The 20,639-nt window shown below is 44.3% G+C and overlaps 1 protein-coding gene across 2 annotated transcripts in view; it reads right to left on the reverse strand.

Moving 5' to 3' along the window:
- Positions 1-3,600: 3,600 nt before the first annotated feature.
- LOC147635598 (uncharacterized) overlaps positions 3,601-20,639 on the reverse strand; it is an 88,693-nt gene continuing 71,654 nt past the window's right edge. For both annotated transcript variants that reach the window (XM_086802972.1, XM_086802971.1), the window contains 3 exons: positions 8,973-9,011; positions 8,779-8,892; positions 3,601-4,221 (listed from right to left, as the gene is read on the reverse strand). In XM_086802972.1, the coding sequence (XP_086659098.1) occupies positions 8,806-8,892; positions 8,973-9,011 (126 nt within the window). In that variant the 3' untranslated portion in view covers positions 3,601-4,221; positions 8,779-8,805. The remainder of the gene's footprint in view (positions 4,222-8,778; positions 8,893-8,972; positions 9,012-20,639) is intronic.

Consider the following 20,639-nt stretch of genomic DNA (forward strand, 5'->3'; position numbering starts at 1 on the left):
TGAGTGCAAAACCTTGTTTTTGCTGGAGGCTTCAACATCAGTGTCATCATATGCGCTCCAAAGATATCAAGTACTCTTTGATGCTTAAGCACAAATTTCACAATCTCCCTACATTCATCAAGTATCTCTCTGAACTAAATTATATCTACACTTTTAAACCAATCATTTAATACTAGAGTCAAAGAGTATATATTACATCCACATGCATGTATGTGTGTGTAACAAGACTCTAATATTTTGCTGACATATCGATAATTTTTTGCATTATCCATGACAACCTAGATAACATTTGTTGGATCCACGTCTTCGATTACCTCTGCAAGAACTTTAGCTATATATGCACAAAATTTTATTTGACTTGAGCTCTTCACTACCTTGATAAAACATTCTCCTCGAGGAGACACAAGCATGACATTGATGAGAGGTCACCTTTGCACATTGGACCATCCATCACAAACAATTCCACATCGAAACAGCAATACATTATCCAAAATTAATCGTTCAACCCTCTTTTAACACTTGCATAGCATTTTTCTAGTAAATCATTTCTCATTTGATGATATGAGAGAGGACTAAAACCAAGACCATACTCTCCTATCTTTTTTCATGCTAGTTTCCACTTCTCACAACCATAGACATTGAAGCTCCAGTAAAATATATTGCATTGGTCGTGAAGAAGCCTGAGAAAGAGCATGTGAAAGAGGACGAGCATTCGCAATGGAAACTTTCAGTCTTTTACCATTGTCACCCTCCTCTATTGGTTGTCTTAGTTCTTTTGATACACCGACTACACCGAGATTATCACATTTTCTACACGATTTCTTAATACTACCAAAAAATTGGTTCCTAATATGTTATTTGCCTCTTGATTTACATACATGATAAAAATTGCATTCCCACTCCATGAATTTACTACAAAAATTCTTACAAAATTGTCCCTCGAGTCCAAGCATTTTTTTCTTTCCAGTGTTGTACACCTAAGCGGATGTTCCCTGTGTTGTTGGAGAAGCCTCACATTGCAACACATGTGGATCTGAGGTGTTACGATCCATTTTGTGCTAGATATGTGGGATATATGTGCTCATGTTAGCAAGCAGTACAGGGTTTACTAAAAAATCTCCATGTTATAAATATAAGAACAAGATTCATAGGACATTTACACACTAATCTTGTAAGTTGTGTTTAAAAAATCACTTTTAACATTTATAGCTTTAACTACATAATCTTCGCCAATTAAAATTAAAAAACCTTTCAGCACGATATAACCAAGATATAAACATAATACAAAAGCATATCATACATGTCGAATTACATATAAAAATTGGATTGATATGCATGTCCAAGTACATATAAAAATTGAGAACATATCTCAAAAAAAGATGAACAAGACGTGAATCACCACCAGGCAAAGGAGCACTACAACCCAACAAAGGACTCGTAGTCCAAACTACACTCTACAATAAGCCAGTCATATCAAATAAGTATCTTACATCAACTTCCAAGGAAGTAGTACAACCTATTGAAGAATAAATACTCCATCGGCTTACACTTCGTAACAAAATAGAGATAACAAAAGACAAAAGGACTAATGCTACCCAATAGTAGGACAAATGGTCCAATCGATCACGTTTGCTATCCTATGGGATGAGAGATGCAGCAAAAGAAAGAACCACAACTGCCCAATAGTAGGACAAATGGTCCAATCACTCACATGCACAATCATATTGCTCTATAGCAAGGACAAGCGCTACCTACCAGTAAAGGACTACTAGTCCAAGCTAAAGTGCAAAGTAGTCCCTGAACCCTAACCCTAAGTCTAAACTAAAGCACGCACAAATAGCTTACAAATGTAAATCAAGGATAACCACTACCCAATGAAGAACAAGATGTCCAATCCGCACACTATACTCTATATGTGAAATGCAGGGCTGAGTTGTCTATATCAAGGGCCAAAACAACCCAATAATAGGACTAATAGACCAATCCACATGGATTTTCTAAGGGATAACACTTACCCAAGCTGCGTAAACAAGGGATGCCTATCCGCGAGACGCACCCTCTAGTGTATGACTACTACTATTTAAAAATGAGAAATGACACCATCTATGAACTTTATAGATTATAATAATAACCCATCGAAATTTTTCTGTTTCCCAAGGGGACCGCCACCCGTGGGAAAAATCAAAAGACCGACAGGCCTACTTGGAAACAACGAAGGCCCGACGAGGTTTACCTGAACTCCAAATCAATTACTGGGAACGTTAATACAATGTTAATTTCAAGCGCCATTGTCAAAAGTTAATAACTTATTGACATGTTCATAATTACATCAATGAAATCCCTATAGGGGGAGAGAGAGAGAGAGAGAGAGAGAGAGAAGGGAGAGAGAAAGAAATGGTAGGAGAGAGGAGTGAGAGATATAGATATGATAGTAGAGAGAGATGAGGGTGGGAGAGAGAGTTAAAGAGATGGTAGGAGAGAGATGGAGAGAGGAAAAAGAGTGAAGAGAGACAAAGAGATTATAAGAGAGAGAAGACGAAGAGATGTGAGATGGTTAAAGAGAGAGAAGAGTGTGCTAGAAGAGAGAGAGAGAGAGAGAGAGAGAGAGAGAGAGAGAGATGGTAGGAGAGAGAGAAGAGCGCTAGAATAGAGGGAGAGAAGAGTGAAAGATATGGTCGAAGAGAGAGAGAGAGAGAGAGAGATGGTAATAGATAGAGAGAGAAAGAGAGGAGCTAGGATGGAGTGGTGCAACTGGGAGGTGGTGAGAGGTGGTGGGAGAAAATGGTGGGAGAGAGAGAGAGAGAGAGAGAGAGAGAGAGAGAGAGAGGTAGCCAAGAAAAGCTCCCTCTAAAGCTCTCTCCACTAAGCTCCCTCGTTTGACAACCCCCCTGAATGAGATATCTAGTCTTCTACTTGCTTGTTACTCTTTGATGTGTGTTTGAGAGAGAGAGAGAGAGAGAGAGAGAGAGAGTAGAGATCTTAGCTCTCTAATTGGACCTCCCAATTAACATTTCCTATGCTAAATTATTGTCGTGAAAAACTCAAACCAAGGAGAAATGACTCATTTCTCTCACGGTAGAACCAAACTAACGGGTGGTTGCCACAAACCTTATTTCCTATATCTACTATATCATATCTCACTTAGCCACCATGCTTGCAAAAGTTAAAAAATAAAGTTTAGATTTCACCATGAAAACCTAACTAGTTTTTCACACGTGAGAAACTTGGGATTTTTCATGTCACTAAATAACTTGTTTTTTATCATCTAATCTTTCTCCTTAGCATGTACTAATATTAACAAAAACATCAAAAACTCAAAACCTTGTCATCGTGTAAAACTCGGTGATTTTTTCACTACCATGAAAAGACAAACTTGGTTTTTCACGTCAAGTAAAAATCATTAAAAACAAGTTTCAAGGGTCTCTTAGTGCGTCCCACTTGCTATATGAGCTCAAGACGATTGTAAACATCAAGAAAATATAAACCTAGTTTTCTACATTAGCTAAAAATCTACCAAAAAGCATGAAAGAGTACCCAAGGATGTTTCCTAAGAAAATAGTGAAGAGAAATCAAGAAAAACACACATATTACTTCACTGTGAAAAACCAATAAGCTTTTCACGTTATGAAAAACCAATAAGCTTTTGCATGTTGTGAAAATTTGATTTTCATGATACATATCAAATATGCGTAGATGGTCTAAATTAGTATAGTAGACTCTGATGACCCTTAGAAAGCATCATAAATGCTCAAAATAATCAAAACATGTAAGTTTTGATGCACCATATGAAAAACTCTGGTTTTTAACGTTGGAAAATAGAGAGCTAAAATACATGGAAACTATTTTTACGTTGAAGAAATAGAGAAAAAGTCAACATAATTCCACAATAGTGTCTCAAAAGACGACACTATTGGATGGACTAAGTGGCTGGTTATATAGTGCAGAAGGATGTGGATACTCCAAAGGGCAAGGTACATTTCCAGTACCACTCGCAAGAATGTGTCATGTTCCTAGAAAACCCTGATGTGAAGGCCAAGCTGCAGGTAATGGGTTTGGAACAGAGTATGCATAGGATCTACCCAAGTTTATCAACCCAGGCTTGTGTACAAAATTTAACAAAAATTATAACCAAGGGACCAAGAGATGAGTGAGGTCACCAGCCCAGATGGCAACATGGTCAAAGTCATGATCGAGGAAAATGACATCCGAGGAGTCATGCACCTGCCACCACCAACACAAACACACCAAGTAAAAAAGAAGGATCTACCATTTGATGGCATGCTAAAAGAGAAGAAGTTCACAACATCAATGGCATGAAGTATGATAACATAAAGGATCCAGTTGTGCGGAGAAGGCATGTAGAGAGCACTGTCTTTCATTATGCAAGTCAACCTAGGGACGTGTGTAATAGGTAAGACATCCACAAGTTACAAAAAGTGCATACTGGGACACTATGATTGGGCTCACTACATATACAAGGAGCTAAACAACTATCTTCAAGCTCACCGTGCAAAGTGGTAAACCCTAATATCTCCGACTTGATGGCAACCACCACTTCTTTTGTGGCTGCTACCTCTTGTGTGGCATTCTCCATGGCATGCTTGGCTGTTTGCAGCTCTGTGTAGGGTGTTCATTGGCTGCCTTGAGCTCGGCAAGCTTGTTCCTTAGCTCCTCGGCTATAGGGAGTTCCCCCTCTTCCCTTTCAGCCCTTAAGGAGTTAACAATGGCATGTAGAAGTTCCATATTTTCATTGTTTTTGGCCTGTTGTTGCTTCAGTTCTTGGATCTCCTCCTTTTGGGTAGTGACATATGCATCTTTGACTACAAAAGATTCTTTCATGAAGGACTTCAGGTCCTGCATCTCCTTGATCTCAAAAAATTGTTTTTCGTGACTGTGAAATGTTCTATCTGCAATCTTCTTACTGTCTAATGTGAGGGATTTCAAGTTACCTGCAACCTTGTTGAGTTCTTCCTGGAATCCCATGTCTGCAGCACTTCTCACAGCTGGGAGTGCGTGTTACAATGTAGAAAAAACCCAAGCTGCAGTGGGAGGTGCAAGATCGCCAAAGCCAGCACAAACTCGGCAGATGCAACTGCCCTCTTGCAGGCAATGTAAAGAAGGGGAGAGGGGGCAGCGAAGAGAAAGAAGGTGAGAGGCCAGCGAAGAGAGAGAAGGGAGAGGAGGCAGCGAAGAGAGAGAAAGAGGCACTTCGAAGAGAGAGAAAGAGGCGCCGGTTTGAAACCTGAAAAACAGCAGTAAAACTCTGAGAGAGAGAAATGAAATGAAATGAAATGATATGTTAACGTCTCTAAGAGGCCATAGTGGCCTATGAGACCAAAACTGAGAGTACATCTGAAGTTGGTGTCTCATCAAAGAGAGAGAGAGAGAGAGAGAGCTATAAAGAAAAGCAAGCATTCTCCGCAATGTGTGTGTGCAGGTGATTACTCAGGTTGCCGTGTGAACTGTGAGTTGTGTACTCAATGCAATTCCCTTACCTGAACAACCCTAAGCTGTTCCCTAGGTCATCATGGATGTGTTTTAAGGTTTCCTAGGTCATCATGGCTGCGTTTTAGGGTTTTGGCTGCTAGACAAAACCCTAAAAATGCAATCTCCTGAGCAGCGAAGACCCTAAAAATGCAAACATGATGACCTGCGAAACCCTAAAACACACCCATAATAACCTAGGGAACCCTAAAAACACTAGACGAAACCCAGTCTCCTGAGCAGCGAAACACTAAAAATGCTGCCATGATGACCTGCAAAACCCTAAAAGAGAAAAACGAGAAAGAAATTCGGGGGGGGGGGGAGGGGAGAGAGTGAGAGAGAGAGAGAGAGAGAGAGATTGAGTACCCTGTCATTGGCTTTCGCCAAGCCCCCCGATCGTGGCGAGACCTTGATGTTGATGCTGATGTGGGGACATGCGATTTCATACGAGCCTGCAGTTCATGATGCTTATAGGCAGCTTATCCTTAATTGGACTCCCTTTCTTTAGTTGATTTTATTCTAAAGATGGACATGAGACAAGGTGTATAGCCCTCCTATAAGAGAAAGGGGCTATATCGTCATCCCAGCCTGGAGGGAGGCTCCTAGAGAGTCAGGGTAGCATATGGGTGCATGGATGGCAATGGACTTTATCTCCTTGTATGGGACTGCAGCACTCTCACGACAGGAGAGAGGCCCTGATAATATTGTTGGCCTTCATGGGATCTTGCAAAAAGAGAGATGTTGAGAATCAAGATTTAAATGGGATAAGCAATAAGCCGAAGCACACTTAATCATTACAATATTGGTCCCTTTTATAGGTGTGACCCCCTTTACAAAGGTGTGTGTACATGTTACACCACATATGCCACATGTCAAATCGTGTCCATGATAAGTCTTGGCTTGCCTTCAATTCCATTAGCCAGTACAAACTTAAAGTTGACCTCTTGAACAGAAAGGGATGCCTTTCAAAAGCATATTTGGCATGATTTTTATGGAGTTTGTGTTGACAAGGAGTTTATTGTATATTTTGTTCATCTTTTTTTTTTCCCCCGAGAAAAGATCCTTTCATTAGTTATATCAAAACCGCCCGTAGGGCTACAAAAGATCCTCTCTGCTCATAAGAAAACAGAGCAGAGAACAAAGCAAGGCAGCCAGGGAGACTCTCCCTAGGTGCTGAAAAATACAAGAATCAGTACAAAGAACTGAGAGGCTATATCATACAATAGGAGGGGGGAAAAGCCAAACAGGTGGCCTGTAGTGCCAACGGGGGGACCCCATGTGTAGGGTATAGAAGGGGCCGCTGCGCCAAGTGGTGTGAAAGGCCTGGCGCCGCAAGATCGCCCCATCCGAGTCACCCCGGATGCGGTCGTACTGTCCTCGCAGGGTGTGGATAAGCTCCTGCCAGATCCCCCGAACAGTCTCGGCTGGTGGCTCCAGTCTCCCCTCAAAGGCCCGGAAACACTGGGCCCTCCAGGTGAACCATATGGTGAGGCTGCTGAGGAGCTCCCATCGTAGATCCCTCTCCTGTGTCCAGCCGGCGAACGAGAAGTCCAGTGAAGGAACAAGGCGAGGCTGGTCCCTAATGAATCTGATGGCCTGGCTGTCCTGCTCCGTCTCATAGCCCATAGCAGGCCCTGACGAAGTCGACCAAGCGGCGGCACCCCACGTATACATCCCCTCTGGAGAGAGGGGGGCCAGAATGCGCAACATCTGTAGCCAAATCTGCTGCGCGTGAGGGCAGTCCCATAGGCAATGTCTCTGTGTCTCCATAGGGTGGCCGCATCGGACGCAGGCCGCCGGAAGACCGCTGTAGACAAGCCAAGTGCCAACTGCAGAACCCCTGTGGGCGACCAGCCACACTGGAAAGTCTGAGGTGGGGCGGGAGGAGCCTCCATCAGAGTCTGAAGCTGTGGCGAAGGCGGAGAGAATGCGATACCTGCAAGAACCGAGCTGCACACAAAGGGCGGAGAGGGAAGGCGGAAGGATAAAAAAAGAAGAACCCCCAGGGGGCGGAAAAACCAGCAAGAAGGGGAGGGGGGGTTAAGGCGGCGAAGAAAAAAACCCCCGGGGGGGGGGGGGGGGGGGGGGGGGGGGGCAGCACGAAAGGAGAGGCGGGGGGGGAGAGAGGGCTGGCGGAGGGGGGGGGGGGGGGGGGGGGGGGACGGGGCGCTGAAGAGGGGAGGGGGGCGCGATGGCGAGCTGAAGGGGGGCGGGCGCTTCAGCGCGAGAGAGGGCGAGAAGGCGAGATGAAGGGGGGGGCACATAAGTGGTGGCAGGGCGGGGGGGGGGGGGGGGGGGGGGGGAGGGCGTGAGGGAGGGAAGGCGAGGGGCGAGCAGGCAGCGCGAGCAGGGGTGAAGGCGGGAGCTTCAGCGAGCACTATATTTTGTTCATCTATTGTTAACTCATGTGCAAACATTAATGCTGAAGCTACGGTGGAATACACATCAACACCATGAACAAGACACATATGCACAAGGCTATTCTTCGTTCTTCAAAACACAGCTGACTCTCAATAGCATCAGCTTCAACATCAAGGATTGGCCACAATTGGGGGCTTGGCAAAAGCCAATGACAGAGTACTCAATCTCTCTCTCTCTCTCTCTCTCTCTCTCTCTCTCTCTGCCCGTAACTTGCCTTAGAAACACCCTCTTGTGGGGTGACCGTACCCACAATATGAAGTTCTTCCAACACTATTCTACCTTGATTGGAAGTTAAGGTTTATGCTTGCACATTTCCACAATGGAGAAGAAATAGTGGTGGTCCTTCTCTGACTACCTACCTGCATGTATGTACATGTCATGCACAACTTAGTGTCGCTGCCTAATCATGTCAGGCGTAGGCTTAATGTTGTTTTATGAAGTTTATGGTTGGCTTTAAGAAATGGTATCAAAGTAACCATCTTGCTAAATATCAATAGTGATTATGTGGAAATAAGTGCGTGCTAGGTGGTGTAAACTAGCACTTTATATTGTGTGTAAAACATGCATTAAATAAAGCGTTCCTAGTGTGTGTGAACAACCGCTAGTGTAGGTTATTTCTTGTGTGGGAACACCCTCTTAAAAGGGATCTTATGTAAGCAGTGATGTGTGGCAAAGTGACACCTATAAGGGACGCTTGGCTCTTCTGTGTAGGAGAGATTTCATATCTCAACCATAAAGCATGAACAACTTTGGCTATCATTCTTCCCCGACTGGATTAGAAAAAGCCAAGGATCAACCATAAATGCATCTCTTACAGAAAAAAAGAGCAACAATGCTAATAATATGTTACACTAGGGAAGAAATGCTTTGCACCATTTCATTTCGTAATTCTCCAGAACCTCAGCCCTTCTTTACTGGTCTTTGCACATATGACTTATTCGGATCTTCTGTCTTGAGCTTGGGTGGCCGCAGCTCCCCCTTTTTGGCCTTTAAAAACATATAACCCAATCAGCTTCACAAATTGTGAACCTCTATAGTTTTACAGAAAATAAAAAGTGAATCTTTACCTTGTTGCCAGCTTTCATAAAATCCCGCCAGCTTGTAACCTGCACAAAAAAAAAAACTTCCATGAGTCAAGACCCAATGGTCCACCTCTTGCGTCAACAGCAAGAGAAGATACCTTGACATACATTGATGATAGTTGTAATCTGCACACCACTAAAACAATTGCACATTGCACCAAATAGGGGTGCGCCAACGATGGGTTTCATAAAGACCATCTCCCTGTCACTATGGGATTGCAATGGCTCGATGATGTCCACACTGGCAACGTCACGTTGTACCCATCGTTTTGCCATACACCATGGTCCATGACTGTAGGCCCTTTGTTGGCTTTGCATCTGCTTATGTCTGGCATAACCTCTGGGGTTATGAATGCATCCTCCTGAAAATCTAGCGTTTCTGTGTCTTTCAGCTGTCATTGCATTGAAGTCCTACTAGTAGTATTTCTCTCTACTCAAAGAATTCTTCTGTCTGGGAATAAGACATAAGAGGGGGACCTTGGTTCCAATCTGGCCAAAGCGTTGAGTGCCCCACAGGGGGTGGGGCGGGGTGTGTGTAGCATAATGCTATGTAGACATCTTGTTGCTGCCTATGCATTGAGATCCACTTGTCTCGGCATATGCATTTCTCTGTACTGCTGATAACATCTTGCTTAAAGGTAACGTGAATAGCATGGCCACTCCTCAAGATCCCTTGACCCCTCTTGACATGTTTCATTTCTGTAGGCCGACTCCCAAATGTAGCCTGATACACCACGTAAGACTTTTTCGGGGCTTTTTATGAGTCTCTGTAAAAGGCAACACTTGTAAGATGCAAGAAACAGGAATTTCAAGCAAAAAAACGAACAACTGCTAGATATTTTTTACAGTTGTAATTCCAAAGACTTTTTCCTTCACTTCTTGGAAAGGAAATCAGCCTGCCCCTGCACTGACCCAACTATATGGTAAGCCTACATGGACATACTCCTCAACAGCCCTTATGGATGTCACAACATACCCCGACCCACCACATCTGCTCTTTTCACCAGTCATTGACGCAAGCTATCCGGAAACTCCAAATGGTAAGGCAAAAGATCATGAGGGCCTACAATCAGATTTGTTTCCCATAGGTGTGTTGGATATCATGCTCCACCCTCATATTGTATTGTGTCCAGGCACCGGTTAGCTCACGTTTGTATGGGCCCCACTATGAGAAGTAGCCATGGTTGAGCAGCATATGCGCCCGGCAACCCCATATTCACATGGGAAGGTGGCCTATGAGGCCAGTTGGTTTAGAGATGGCTTGGGTTAGATTTGGCACACTGCCAGATAGGCTACGTGCTACATTGGACAATTATCTCATAACGGTCCACAGATGGAGTAGGTAGACTTTACACTTGGACACCCAGTCCTAACATTGTGAGGCCTGAACGGGGCCCAAGATGAGCTGGGATGGCCGTGGGAGGTGGGAGAACTGCTACGCATTATCTAGTACATCTTTATGAGCCGAGTCTACGGACCTACACGGTCATGTCAAGGCCACCCCGTGTATACACGGCCCCTTCTCCATACAGTTCATCAGTCATCACTATGAGTTTACTCCCTAGATTAGCATACAGCCTCCGTCTTAGCAATTCCAAATCAGCCATCGAAGCTCCCTTCACATGAGAGCACAGGTGTGGGGATTTGCTATCTATCGTGTCACTTCAGTAATACAATATTCTTCTCTATCTCTGTTATTGTGCAATTTGTATTTAAAAGTTGTGCTATGAAAGATCCTCCTACTTGTGAGTGTTCTCTTGTATACACCACACGTTGTATTCTCTTACATGGTATCAGAGCACCGGCTTGGTACAAAACTTCTTCTATAATTGTTGTCTGGCAATCCCTTAGAGAAGAGAAATGGCATCTTCTGCTCCCACCACCATTCCGTGTGATGGAAAGCTTAACGGCTTCAATTATCCTCTCTAGATGTTCAAGCTTAAGGCTATTCTTTCCTCCTATGAGCTATGGGACACCGTCATTGGTGTTGATGTTCACCTACCACCAACAAGGGATGCAAATGGCAACCCTATACCACCTGTTGTCAACCTTGTTCAAGCTTGGAGACCAAGGGATTCAGATGCTCAAGCATAGAAGATAGTGTGCTAACCATGGTTTAGCATGTCCCCATAGTTGTAGAAGCATGGACCTTGTTGCAGAGCCAGTATGAGACCACAAATCCCTCAAGGATTCAGAAACTCGAAAATCAGCTTCAACAAGAGAAGCTAGATAAAGGTGAAACGGTGGTGGTGTTTCTCACTAGAATCAAAGATCTCCTTGACCAAATGGCTGCAATCGGCATGAGTGTGCTCTCTCCAGATCTCGCTTGTTGTTGTTGTCTAAGGGTATTGCCGCCTACGTATGATAGTTTTATTACATCTTTGAATGTTTGTGTCAGGCCTACTCCTCTCACATTCGAGGCGTTCAGGTCATTGCTTCGGGATGAGATCATGAGGATGCAGTGGTGGGGACTAGGTAGCACAAAGAATAAGGGTAAGGATTCTAACTCTTCAAATCAAAAGAAAGTTAAATGCTTTTACAATAACAAGAAAGGGCACATAGCCAAAGAGTGCAGGAAAAAGCAAGCACATGCCAAGAATGGCACTCTAAAGACTAAGGAAGAATCCAATCATGCTATAGAAATTTTTGCATTGAAGAAGTGTGCAATAAGATGGCTAATGTTGCAACACATAATGATTCTTGGATCATTGACAATGGGGCTTCTAGGCACATGACCATGACTTGCGGGTTCACTTCAACAAGAATAGTGCAGTCATTCTTAATGGAGTTAATAAGGTCATTGCAAAGGGCATTCGGACGAACGACTTGTATGAGCTTTCGGCGGTAGACTTTGCCGTCTTGTCCTTGTGCAAGCGCAACGGGGCGTGACGTGACAGATTCAACCACGTGTCCAAGATCTAATGATAGGGAGAGGAGAAAGAGAGAAAGGAAATAGGGATCTTGCACAATACACCACATTGAGCGGGGAACAGGCAACACCCCCTTTCAGGAATTTATTCAGGAACAATCCACGAGCACGTTTGTCAAATCCCCCTCCTCATAGAACGCTCCTAAACATGACTCGAAACCTGCAAAACAAAGCCAAATAACGTGAAGGAGGTGTAGGCCTGACTCGCCGCCCAACCTTGACAGCCGTGGCCAAAACCCACAAGTCTTGGCTGTTCCCACCGAGCCACGAGCTGAGCTAACTAGCAAGACGTACCGACCAATCTCTACCCCGTGACATCCCATACTGCCAGGGAGCTACTCTTGTGGGCCTCGAGACTTCTACCGGGCTCGGCTGCATGAAGCAAGTGCACGTCTACACTAGATCCAGGCTCCTGACCATAGAGCTCTCACAAAGACTAGTGAGACTCTATGAACAATTGACAAACCTTGGCCACCCTTTTATAGGTACTTGGCCGGTCACCGGGCGTCCACACTTGGGCGCCCGCCCGTCCATACTTGGGTGCCCACCTGTCACTTTCACATGAGAAGGCAAGTCCAGTTCATATGGAACTAAACCAATCCGACGTGTAACCCGAAATGGTCCACAGTATCTAGGGGATAATTTCGGAGATCGACCCGTCCGTATAGTCTCGGAAAAAACTCGTCTATTCCACCGAGTACTTCCTTAAGTCTACTGACATGAAATACGGGATGAACTTTCACATGAGAAGGCAAGTCCAGTTCATATACAACTGACCCGATCCGACGTGTAACCCGAAATGGTCCACAGTATCTAGGGGATAATTTCGGAGATCGGCCCGTCCGTATAGTCTTGGAATCTTTCGGAACTCGCAAACACACCATCGTTCCTTCAGAGAACTCTCTAGGTGAATGATGTCTATTAGAATAAAATTTCTCTCTGTCTTGAGCACTTCTAATAGATTCCTTCGCAACTTGTAACATTTCTTGCATATCTTGCAAAACATTACATGCTGCATCGTGTTGAAGTCTTGAAAATCCCACGGTAACAAGTGATCTACGTTGAAAACCGTACATAAGCATAAAAGGACTAAAAAATGTACTCGTATGCTTAGTACTATTATATGCGAATTCTAACATAGGAAGATAATCCTCCCATGAACGCTGTCTTTTGGAGACATATGCACGAAGCATATCCTCCAAAGTCTAATTCACCCTTTCAATCTGACCATCAGATTGAGGATGATCTGAGGAACTCAAAATTCAAAGTTGTTTCCAACTTCTCAAAAACAAGCTTCTAAAAGTCACTTGTAAACTTAGAGTCCATATCACTGACTATGTCTTGCGATAAACCGTGCAGTCTAATCAATTGCTCGATAAATTGCCTTGCTAATTGCATAGCTGTAACAATCTTCCGTGTAGGTGAAAATCTAGCCATTCTTGTCAAGCGGTCCACCACAACCCAAATAGAATCGTGGCCTTGACGTGTTCGTGGCAATCTGGTAATAAAATCCATGGAAATACTTTTCCACTTATTACCTGGGATTTACAAAGGATGTAACATCCCAACCTGTCTAAAGCGTTCAGCTTTATTTGTTTGACAAATCTAACACTTGAGGACATAATCTTCTACATATCCTTTCATCTTTGGCCAATAAAAAGTGTGTTTCACTAAAGCTAATGTCTTGTGTACCCCAGGGTGCCCAACAGAAGGGGCGTCGTGACACTCCTTAAGAATCTTGGACCTAATGTCCGGGATCTGTGGTACACAAATTTTGTCATTACGGAACACTAAACCATTCCGAATCATCCACTGGCCTCCCAGAGCCTGAATGGTAGGCTGCTCATGTTGGGATAAAGGCATTATGCCCACCCTTATAGTGTGTACTAGCCCATAAGTTATAGTACATAGTACACTTAGTACTTTTAATGTACTAAGTGCACTATGTGTACTAGTGCAAATATACATGTGTGATAGGGGAGTCACACACTCACAGTTGTTGAGTTGACTTATCCCCACATATGTCTCTCTCTCTCTCTCCCTTCTTCTCTGTGTGTTTGTCTCTCACATGAAACCCTAATTCTCCCATTCAACTGGTATCAAAGCCAAAAAAAAAAAAAGCAAAGCAGTGAGCACTCCAAGCTCTAACTGTCACGATTTCCTCTCCACCAAGCAGCGACCAATGCACTAAAACTGAGAAATTCAAATTCGGCAGTTTTCTGATAACCCTAAGCGCAGCAAGCAGGAGATCAGTTAGAAATGCGACATCAACTCTGCAGCCTTAGAAGGGGCTACTTTACATTTTGAGTTATCACAGGCAGGCGCCCTCAGCGCACCTCGTTTCCGTTGTTTGCCAGATTTCATGACAGGTCACGTGCATAGCGGAGCCTGTCAGCGATGATGAAGGCAAGCTCGAGCGATTGGGAGGCGTTGAAGCGTGGGTCGCAGTGAGTGTGGTAGCGGGACGCCAAGTCATCCACAGTCATAGCTCTCGACCCGCCGATGCATTCCGTCACGTTTTGACCAGTCATCTCCAGGTGGACACCACCCGCGTGGCTGCCTTCCTCCTCGTGGACGTCAAAGAATGCCTTCACCTCGCCCAGGATTGCGTCGATAGCCTTGTCTTGTAACCTGACGGAACCTTGATCGTGTTGCCATGCATAGGGTCGCTAACCCACGTCACGATCAAGCCAGCTTGCCTCACAGCCCTTATGACGTGCAGCAACCCACCTGTGCCCTACTGTAGAAGCGTGACCTGCAACAGCATCAGCATCAGCACGAGTCTGCACTAATACAGCAACAGCATCAATACAGCAAATTCGACGCCCACCTGCACGATCCAGATACTGTACCTGCAATTGCAACAGAAATCAGCTCATTTCAAAGGTACATGCTTCAATTTTTTTTGGGATTTGCAATTGAGCAGGTACAATCATCAATTGAGCAGGTACAGGTGCCAAATTGCTCAAATTTTGAGCAAAATTGGCAAAATTGGGTGACATTGGTCACATTCAGGATCAATTTGCAAGAAATTGGATGTCGAAATTTGGGGCTTTTGATGTAATTGTGCCATTGGGCATTCATACATGCTGTATGATGTGAGCAATCTCACATTCGGGCCAAAATTGCAGGAAATTGCAGTGCAAATCAAAGGGCTTTTGTGCCGATTGGGTTGATTTGCATGCAGGCACTCGCAATTGATGCTTTGGGCAATGTGTTGATGCCTGTCAAGCACTCAATGTGCCTGTAAATCAAGGGGCTTTTATGTACTGGATGTATATGTGGCCAGGGGGAAGCATTGTGAAGACTCTAGATGCTTTCATGTGCGTTAATGTACCATGTACGATCAGAAATTGATCTTAAATCAAGGGGCTTTTCAAGATTTTATGCTTGTTGAGCTTGGCAAAGCAGCAGGCAAGACTTTTACGCCTTGAATCCTCAGAAATCAGCTTGCAGTCAAGGGGCTTTTGCCCAATTTCTGTTCGGGACTGTTGTATGCAGTGGTGGGGACTGTAAAAGTCTGCTTTTCACTCATTTGGACAGCCAGGAGAGCATTTATTGCTGCTGTACTTGCTGGTACAGATTTGGTACAACTTTGTGCACGTTTTGGCATGGCTGTACACTGATTTGAGTGAGGAAAATTCTCATTTTCAGCTGCTGTACCTGCCGGTACAGATTTGGTACATCATTGGTGAGCACTTAGTACTGCTGTACAGTACTTTGGAAGGGGAACAAAGCACATTTAAGGTGCTGTCCTAAATCTGCAGCAACCAGATTTTGGTGATTTTATCACATACAGTGGGAGTAGAGTTGCATTTGTGCTTCCGCAGTGGGAGATAAACTTTGGGAGAACAACTGTGAGCACTCTGTGTGCTTTTGGTGCAGTGTTTGCACATTTTGCAGGGAGTCAGGCATTGACAGGTTGCATATTGCTATGGCAACCACAAGTGAGAGCTCTTCATTGCTTCACATCAAGAAGCTTGAAGGCTCACATAATTATGATATTCGGCAAACCCAGTGCTATAATGTGTTGCTCCAGAAGAAGCAGCACAAGCCTATCAAAGAAAGGGGTGTAATGCCCGCTTCTCTTACTGCTGAAGAGTGGGAAGATATGGATGAGCTAGCAAGATCCACCATCATGTTGTCTGTGTCAGACACTTTACTTTTCAACATTCGTGAAGAGAAGACAGCTTGGGGAATGTGGCAAAGATTGCAGGACTTGTATGCCCAGCAAAGTGCCTCAAGCAAAGTGTATTGGTTGAAGAAACTCATAGGTCTTCAGATGAAGGAAGGGGCGTCTATGACAGCCCATCTAAATGAGTTTAATGGTATTGTCAGCCAGGTCATTAATCAAAAGTTGGCAATGGACAATGAGTTCAAAGCCACTTTTCTCTTATGCACTTTGCCAGAGAGTTGGGACACATTCAGGACAGCCACTAGCAATTCAAATGCTATGCTGTCATATGCAGATGTTGAGGGTGCGCTCCTTCAAGAGGAGATGAACAGGAAAAACAACTCTGTTGGAAAGTCCAATGCAATGAATGCACGTGGGAGATCCCAGCAAAGGGTAAAAGCCAAGAACGGGGAAGGAGCAAGTCCAATGCAATGAATGCACGTGGGAGATCCCAGCAAAGGGTAAAAGCCAAGAACGGGGAAGGAGCAAGTCCCGCTCCAAAAAGGACTTGGAATGCCATTATTGTGGCAAGAAGGGACACATCAAAAAGCAATGCTACAAATGGAAGAATGATCAAAAGGAAAAGGGCAAAGGAAAAGACAAAGACAAAGATGAAGCCAAAGATGTAAAGCCAAAGGGCAAAAGTAGAGTCAAGATTGAAGAAGTCAATGTGTCACATGCAGGTGACAGTGAGGATGAGGTCCTATTCACGTCTTCACTTGATGCCCATTCACTTCTTGCAGAAGATGGTCATGGTATGCACTCATGGATCATTGATTCAGGTGCCTCCTTTCATGTCACAGGTTGCAGAGACTTGTTTGTCAGGTATACTGCTGGCGATGAAGGAGTAGTTTATTTGGGTGACAACCATGCAAGATTCTTGGCAGAGGTGATGTGAGGCTTGTGTTTTCAGATGGCTCACAGCTTATGCTCCATGATGTCAGGCATGTGCCTGAGATCAAGAAGAACCTGCTTTCTACTGGACAGCTTGATGATGCTGATTATGTTACCACATTTGGTCGTGGAAAGTGGAAGATTAGTAAGGGCTCACTGGTTGTTGCCAGAGGCTCTAAGGTGGACACTCTTTACTTCATGCATGCAGGTGTTTGTCACCATGCTAATGTAAATGCAACCGAGCTGCCGGAAATCTCTATGTGGCATAGCCGGTTGGGACACATGAGTGTCAAGGGAATGGAGCAATTGTCTCGTTTTGGTTACTTGCCTTCTCTAAAGTTCTCAAGTTTTCAGTTTTGTGAGCATTGTATATATGGCAGGCAACTCTAGTGCCCCCACAAGAAAGCTCTTGGACAGAAAGATGCTCAGTTAGAGCTTGTGCATACAGATGTATGTGAGATGCCTCAGCTTTCTTTGGGAGAGGCAAAATATTTTGTGTCCTTTATTGATGATGCCACACGCAAGGTGTGGGTTTATCCTCTTCGTTTGAAGAGTGATACATTCTCAGTGTTTGAGAAGTTTGTTGCTCTTGTTGAGAATCAAACTGGCAAAACACTGAAGACATTGCGTTCCGACAATGGTGGAGAGTATATGTCCAAACAGTTTCAGGACTTTTGTGATGCTAAAGGCATCAAGAGGGAGCTCTCTACTCCTTATGATCCTCCACAAAACGGGACAGCAGAGAGGATGAACAGGACCATTCAGGAGAAGGTCCGTTCTATGTTGTCACATGCTGCATTACCTCATGGTTTTTGGGATGAAGCTGTTATGACAGCCGTTCATTTTATAAACAGGTCACCTAACACGAGGCTTGGTGGGAAAGTGCCAGAGGAAGTATGGACAGGGAAGCCTCCGTCATACAAGCACTTGAGAGTGTTTGGTTGCGTTGCGTACGTGCACATACGCAGGGAAATGCGCACCAAACTTGATCCTAAGTCTCACAAACGCATATTCCTAGGATATGGTGACAGAGGTGAAATGGGGTATAGACTTTGGGATCCACTGAATAGAAAGATTATACGCAGCAATGATGTCATTTTTTATGAGACATGCATGTATAAGGAGCCTGCAAGGCAACAGGATCCTGGCAGAGTCATCTTTGATGATGATGGACATCATGGACAACAACCAAGGGCTGTAAATCAGCCATTACAGCAACAAAACCAGCCTTAAATGGTGCTGAAAATGGTCCAAATGGACAGCCAGAGATGGCAGAAGATATCCCTATGGATATCCCACAGTTAGAGGAGATACCGGGCATGATATTTCAACCTTATGGCATGGAACAGGAGCCACCAATAGGTGATATGCAAGCTGGACAGCAACCTGCAAATGATGGTCATTGGGTACGGAGGTCCACAAGACCTTCCAGAGCCCCTGACAGGTTTGTTCCAGGGGTTGACTACTTGATGCTCACTGACTGTGGGGAGCCCTCATGTTATAAGGAGGCTTTACAGAGGGCAGACAAGGCTCTTTGGGAGCGTGCCATGAAGTCAGAGATGGATTCTCTGCACAAAAATGGAACATGAAAGTTGGTGCATTTGCCTACAGGCAAGAAGGTTTTGCCATGCAAGTGGGTTTACAGGCTCAAAGTTGCATCAGATGCAAAGCCAAGATACAAAGCCAGGTTAGTGGCTAAGGGCTTCAAGCAGGAATATGGTGTGGACTTTGATGAGATCTTCTCTCCAGTGGTCAAAATGACCACACTTAGAGCTGTATTAGCTTTGGTTGCTCATGATGATCTGGATTTGATTCAGATGGATGTGAAGACTGCTTTTCTTCACGGTGATCTCCATGAGGAGATATATATGCAACAGCCAAAGGGTTATGCAGTAAATGGAAAGGAGAAGCTTGTATGCAAGCTGAAAAAGAGTCTTTATGGGCTCAAACAGGCACCAAGGGAATGGTATCATAAATTTGATACATTCATGAAATCCCAGAATTTCAGGAGGAGTGACATAGATCACTGCTTATACACCAAGAAAGCTTTGGATGGCAGTCTATTGATCCTCATCTTGTATGTTGATGATATGTTGATTGCCGAGAAATCTCGTAAAGAGATGATTGCCTTGAAGAAGAGGCTGCATCAAACCTTTGATATGAAGGATTTGGGTGATGCAAATCACATTTTGGGTATGCGGATACTTCGGGACAGAAATCAGCATGTGTTGTATTTGTCTCAGAAGGAATACATTGGCAAAGTTTTGTAGAGGTTCAATATGGACGGGGGGAAGAAGACTAGTACTCCTTTGCCTCCATATGTGAAACTCAGTGCTATGGACAGCCCACAGTCGGATAGTGACAGGGCTGATATGGCCAAGATTCCGTATGCTTCAGCTTGTGGCAGTCTCATGTATGCCATGGTTGCTACTAGGCCGGACATTGCATTTGCAGTGGGAGTGGTTTCTAGATACATGGCCAAACCTGGCAAGAAGCATTGGGAAGCAGTGAAAGGTGTCATGAGATACCTGAAGGGCACACAGGATATGTGCATTTGCTTTGGCAAACAGGATGCATTAGTGCATGGTTACACGGATTCGGATTATGCCAGTCATCCAGATAACCGGAAGTCTACTACCGGTTATGTGTTTACATTCACAGGAGGTGCTGTGTCATGGATATCCAGGATGCAGAAGTGCACTGCCTTATCTACTACAGAGGCCGAGTATATTGCAGCCACAGAGGCTTGCAAGGAGGCATTATGGCTATCTCGGTTAGTGGTTGATTTGGGTTATACAGGGGATATTCCGTTGTTGCATTGTGACAGTCAGAGTGCCATCCAGTTGGCAAAGAACCCTGTCTTTCATGCAAAGACGAAGCATGTGGATGTGAAGTATCACTTCATCAGAGAGGTGATAGAGAACAAGCAAATTCAGCTTGTTATGATTCATACGGATGACAACCCGGTTGATCTGTTGACAAAGAGTTTGCATCCGGAGCGGTTTGCTCATTGCAGACACTTGATGGGCATTGGATGAGGCCAGTTTCAGCCTTGATATGGCCTTGTATATTATCATGTACATGCTGATTTTTTCTTTTCCTTCATTTAAGGGCACTTTGCCTTTAAGTGGGAGGTTGTTGGGGTAAAGGCATTATGGCCACCCTTATAGTGTGTACTAGCCCATAAGTTATAGTACATAGTACACTTAGTACTTTTAATGTACTAAGTACACTATGTGTACTAGTGCAAATATACATGTGTGATAGGGGAGTCACACACTCACAGTTGTTGAGTTGACTTATCCCCACATATGTCTCTCTCTCTCTCTCTCCCTTCTTCTCTGTGTGTTTGTCTCTCACATGAAACCCTAATTCTCCCATTCAGCTCAGTCACTGAGTCTTGGTCAATCAGTGAGCTCCCGTCTTGGATCCTCTGCCAATATAGACCAAAATAACTATCAATGCTACAAAGCCCTCTCAATGACTAAAATAAGTCAGTAGAAATCTCGATGAACGACAAAGTATTCACCTCTCTGATCCGACTAATCGCATCTGCTATTCATGGACCCCTTTCGATAGCGTATTTCAAAATAAAAATCTTGCATTAACTCTGCCCATCTAGCTTTTCTTCGTCTCAAATCATCTGCATCACACA

Source organism: Cibotium barometz, chromosome 9 (assembly GCF_041138505.1).
Source record: "Cibotium barometz isolate CiBa-2024 chromosome 9, ASM4113850v1, whole genome shotgun sequence".
In the NCBI taxonomy this organism is placed as follows: Eukaryota; Viridiplantae; Streptophyta; class Polypodiopsida; order Cyatheales; family Cibotiaceae; genus Cibotium; species Cibotium barometz.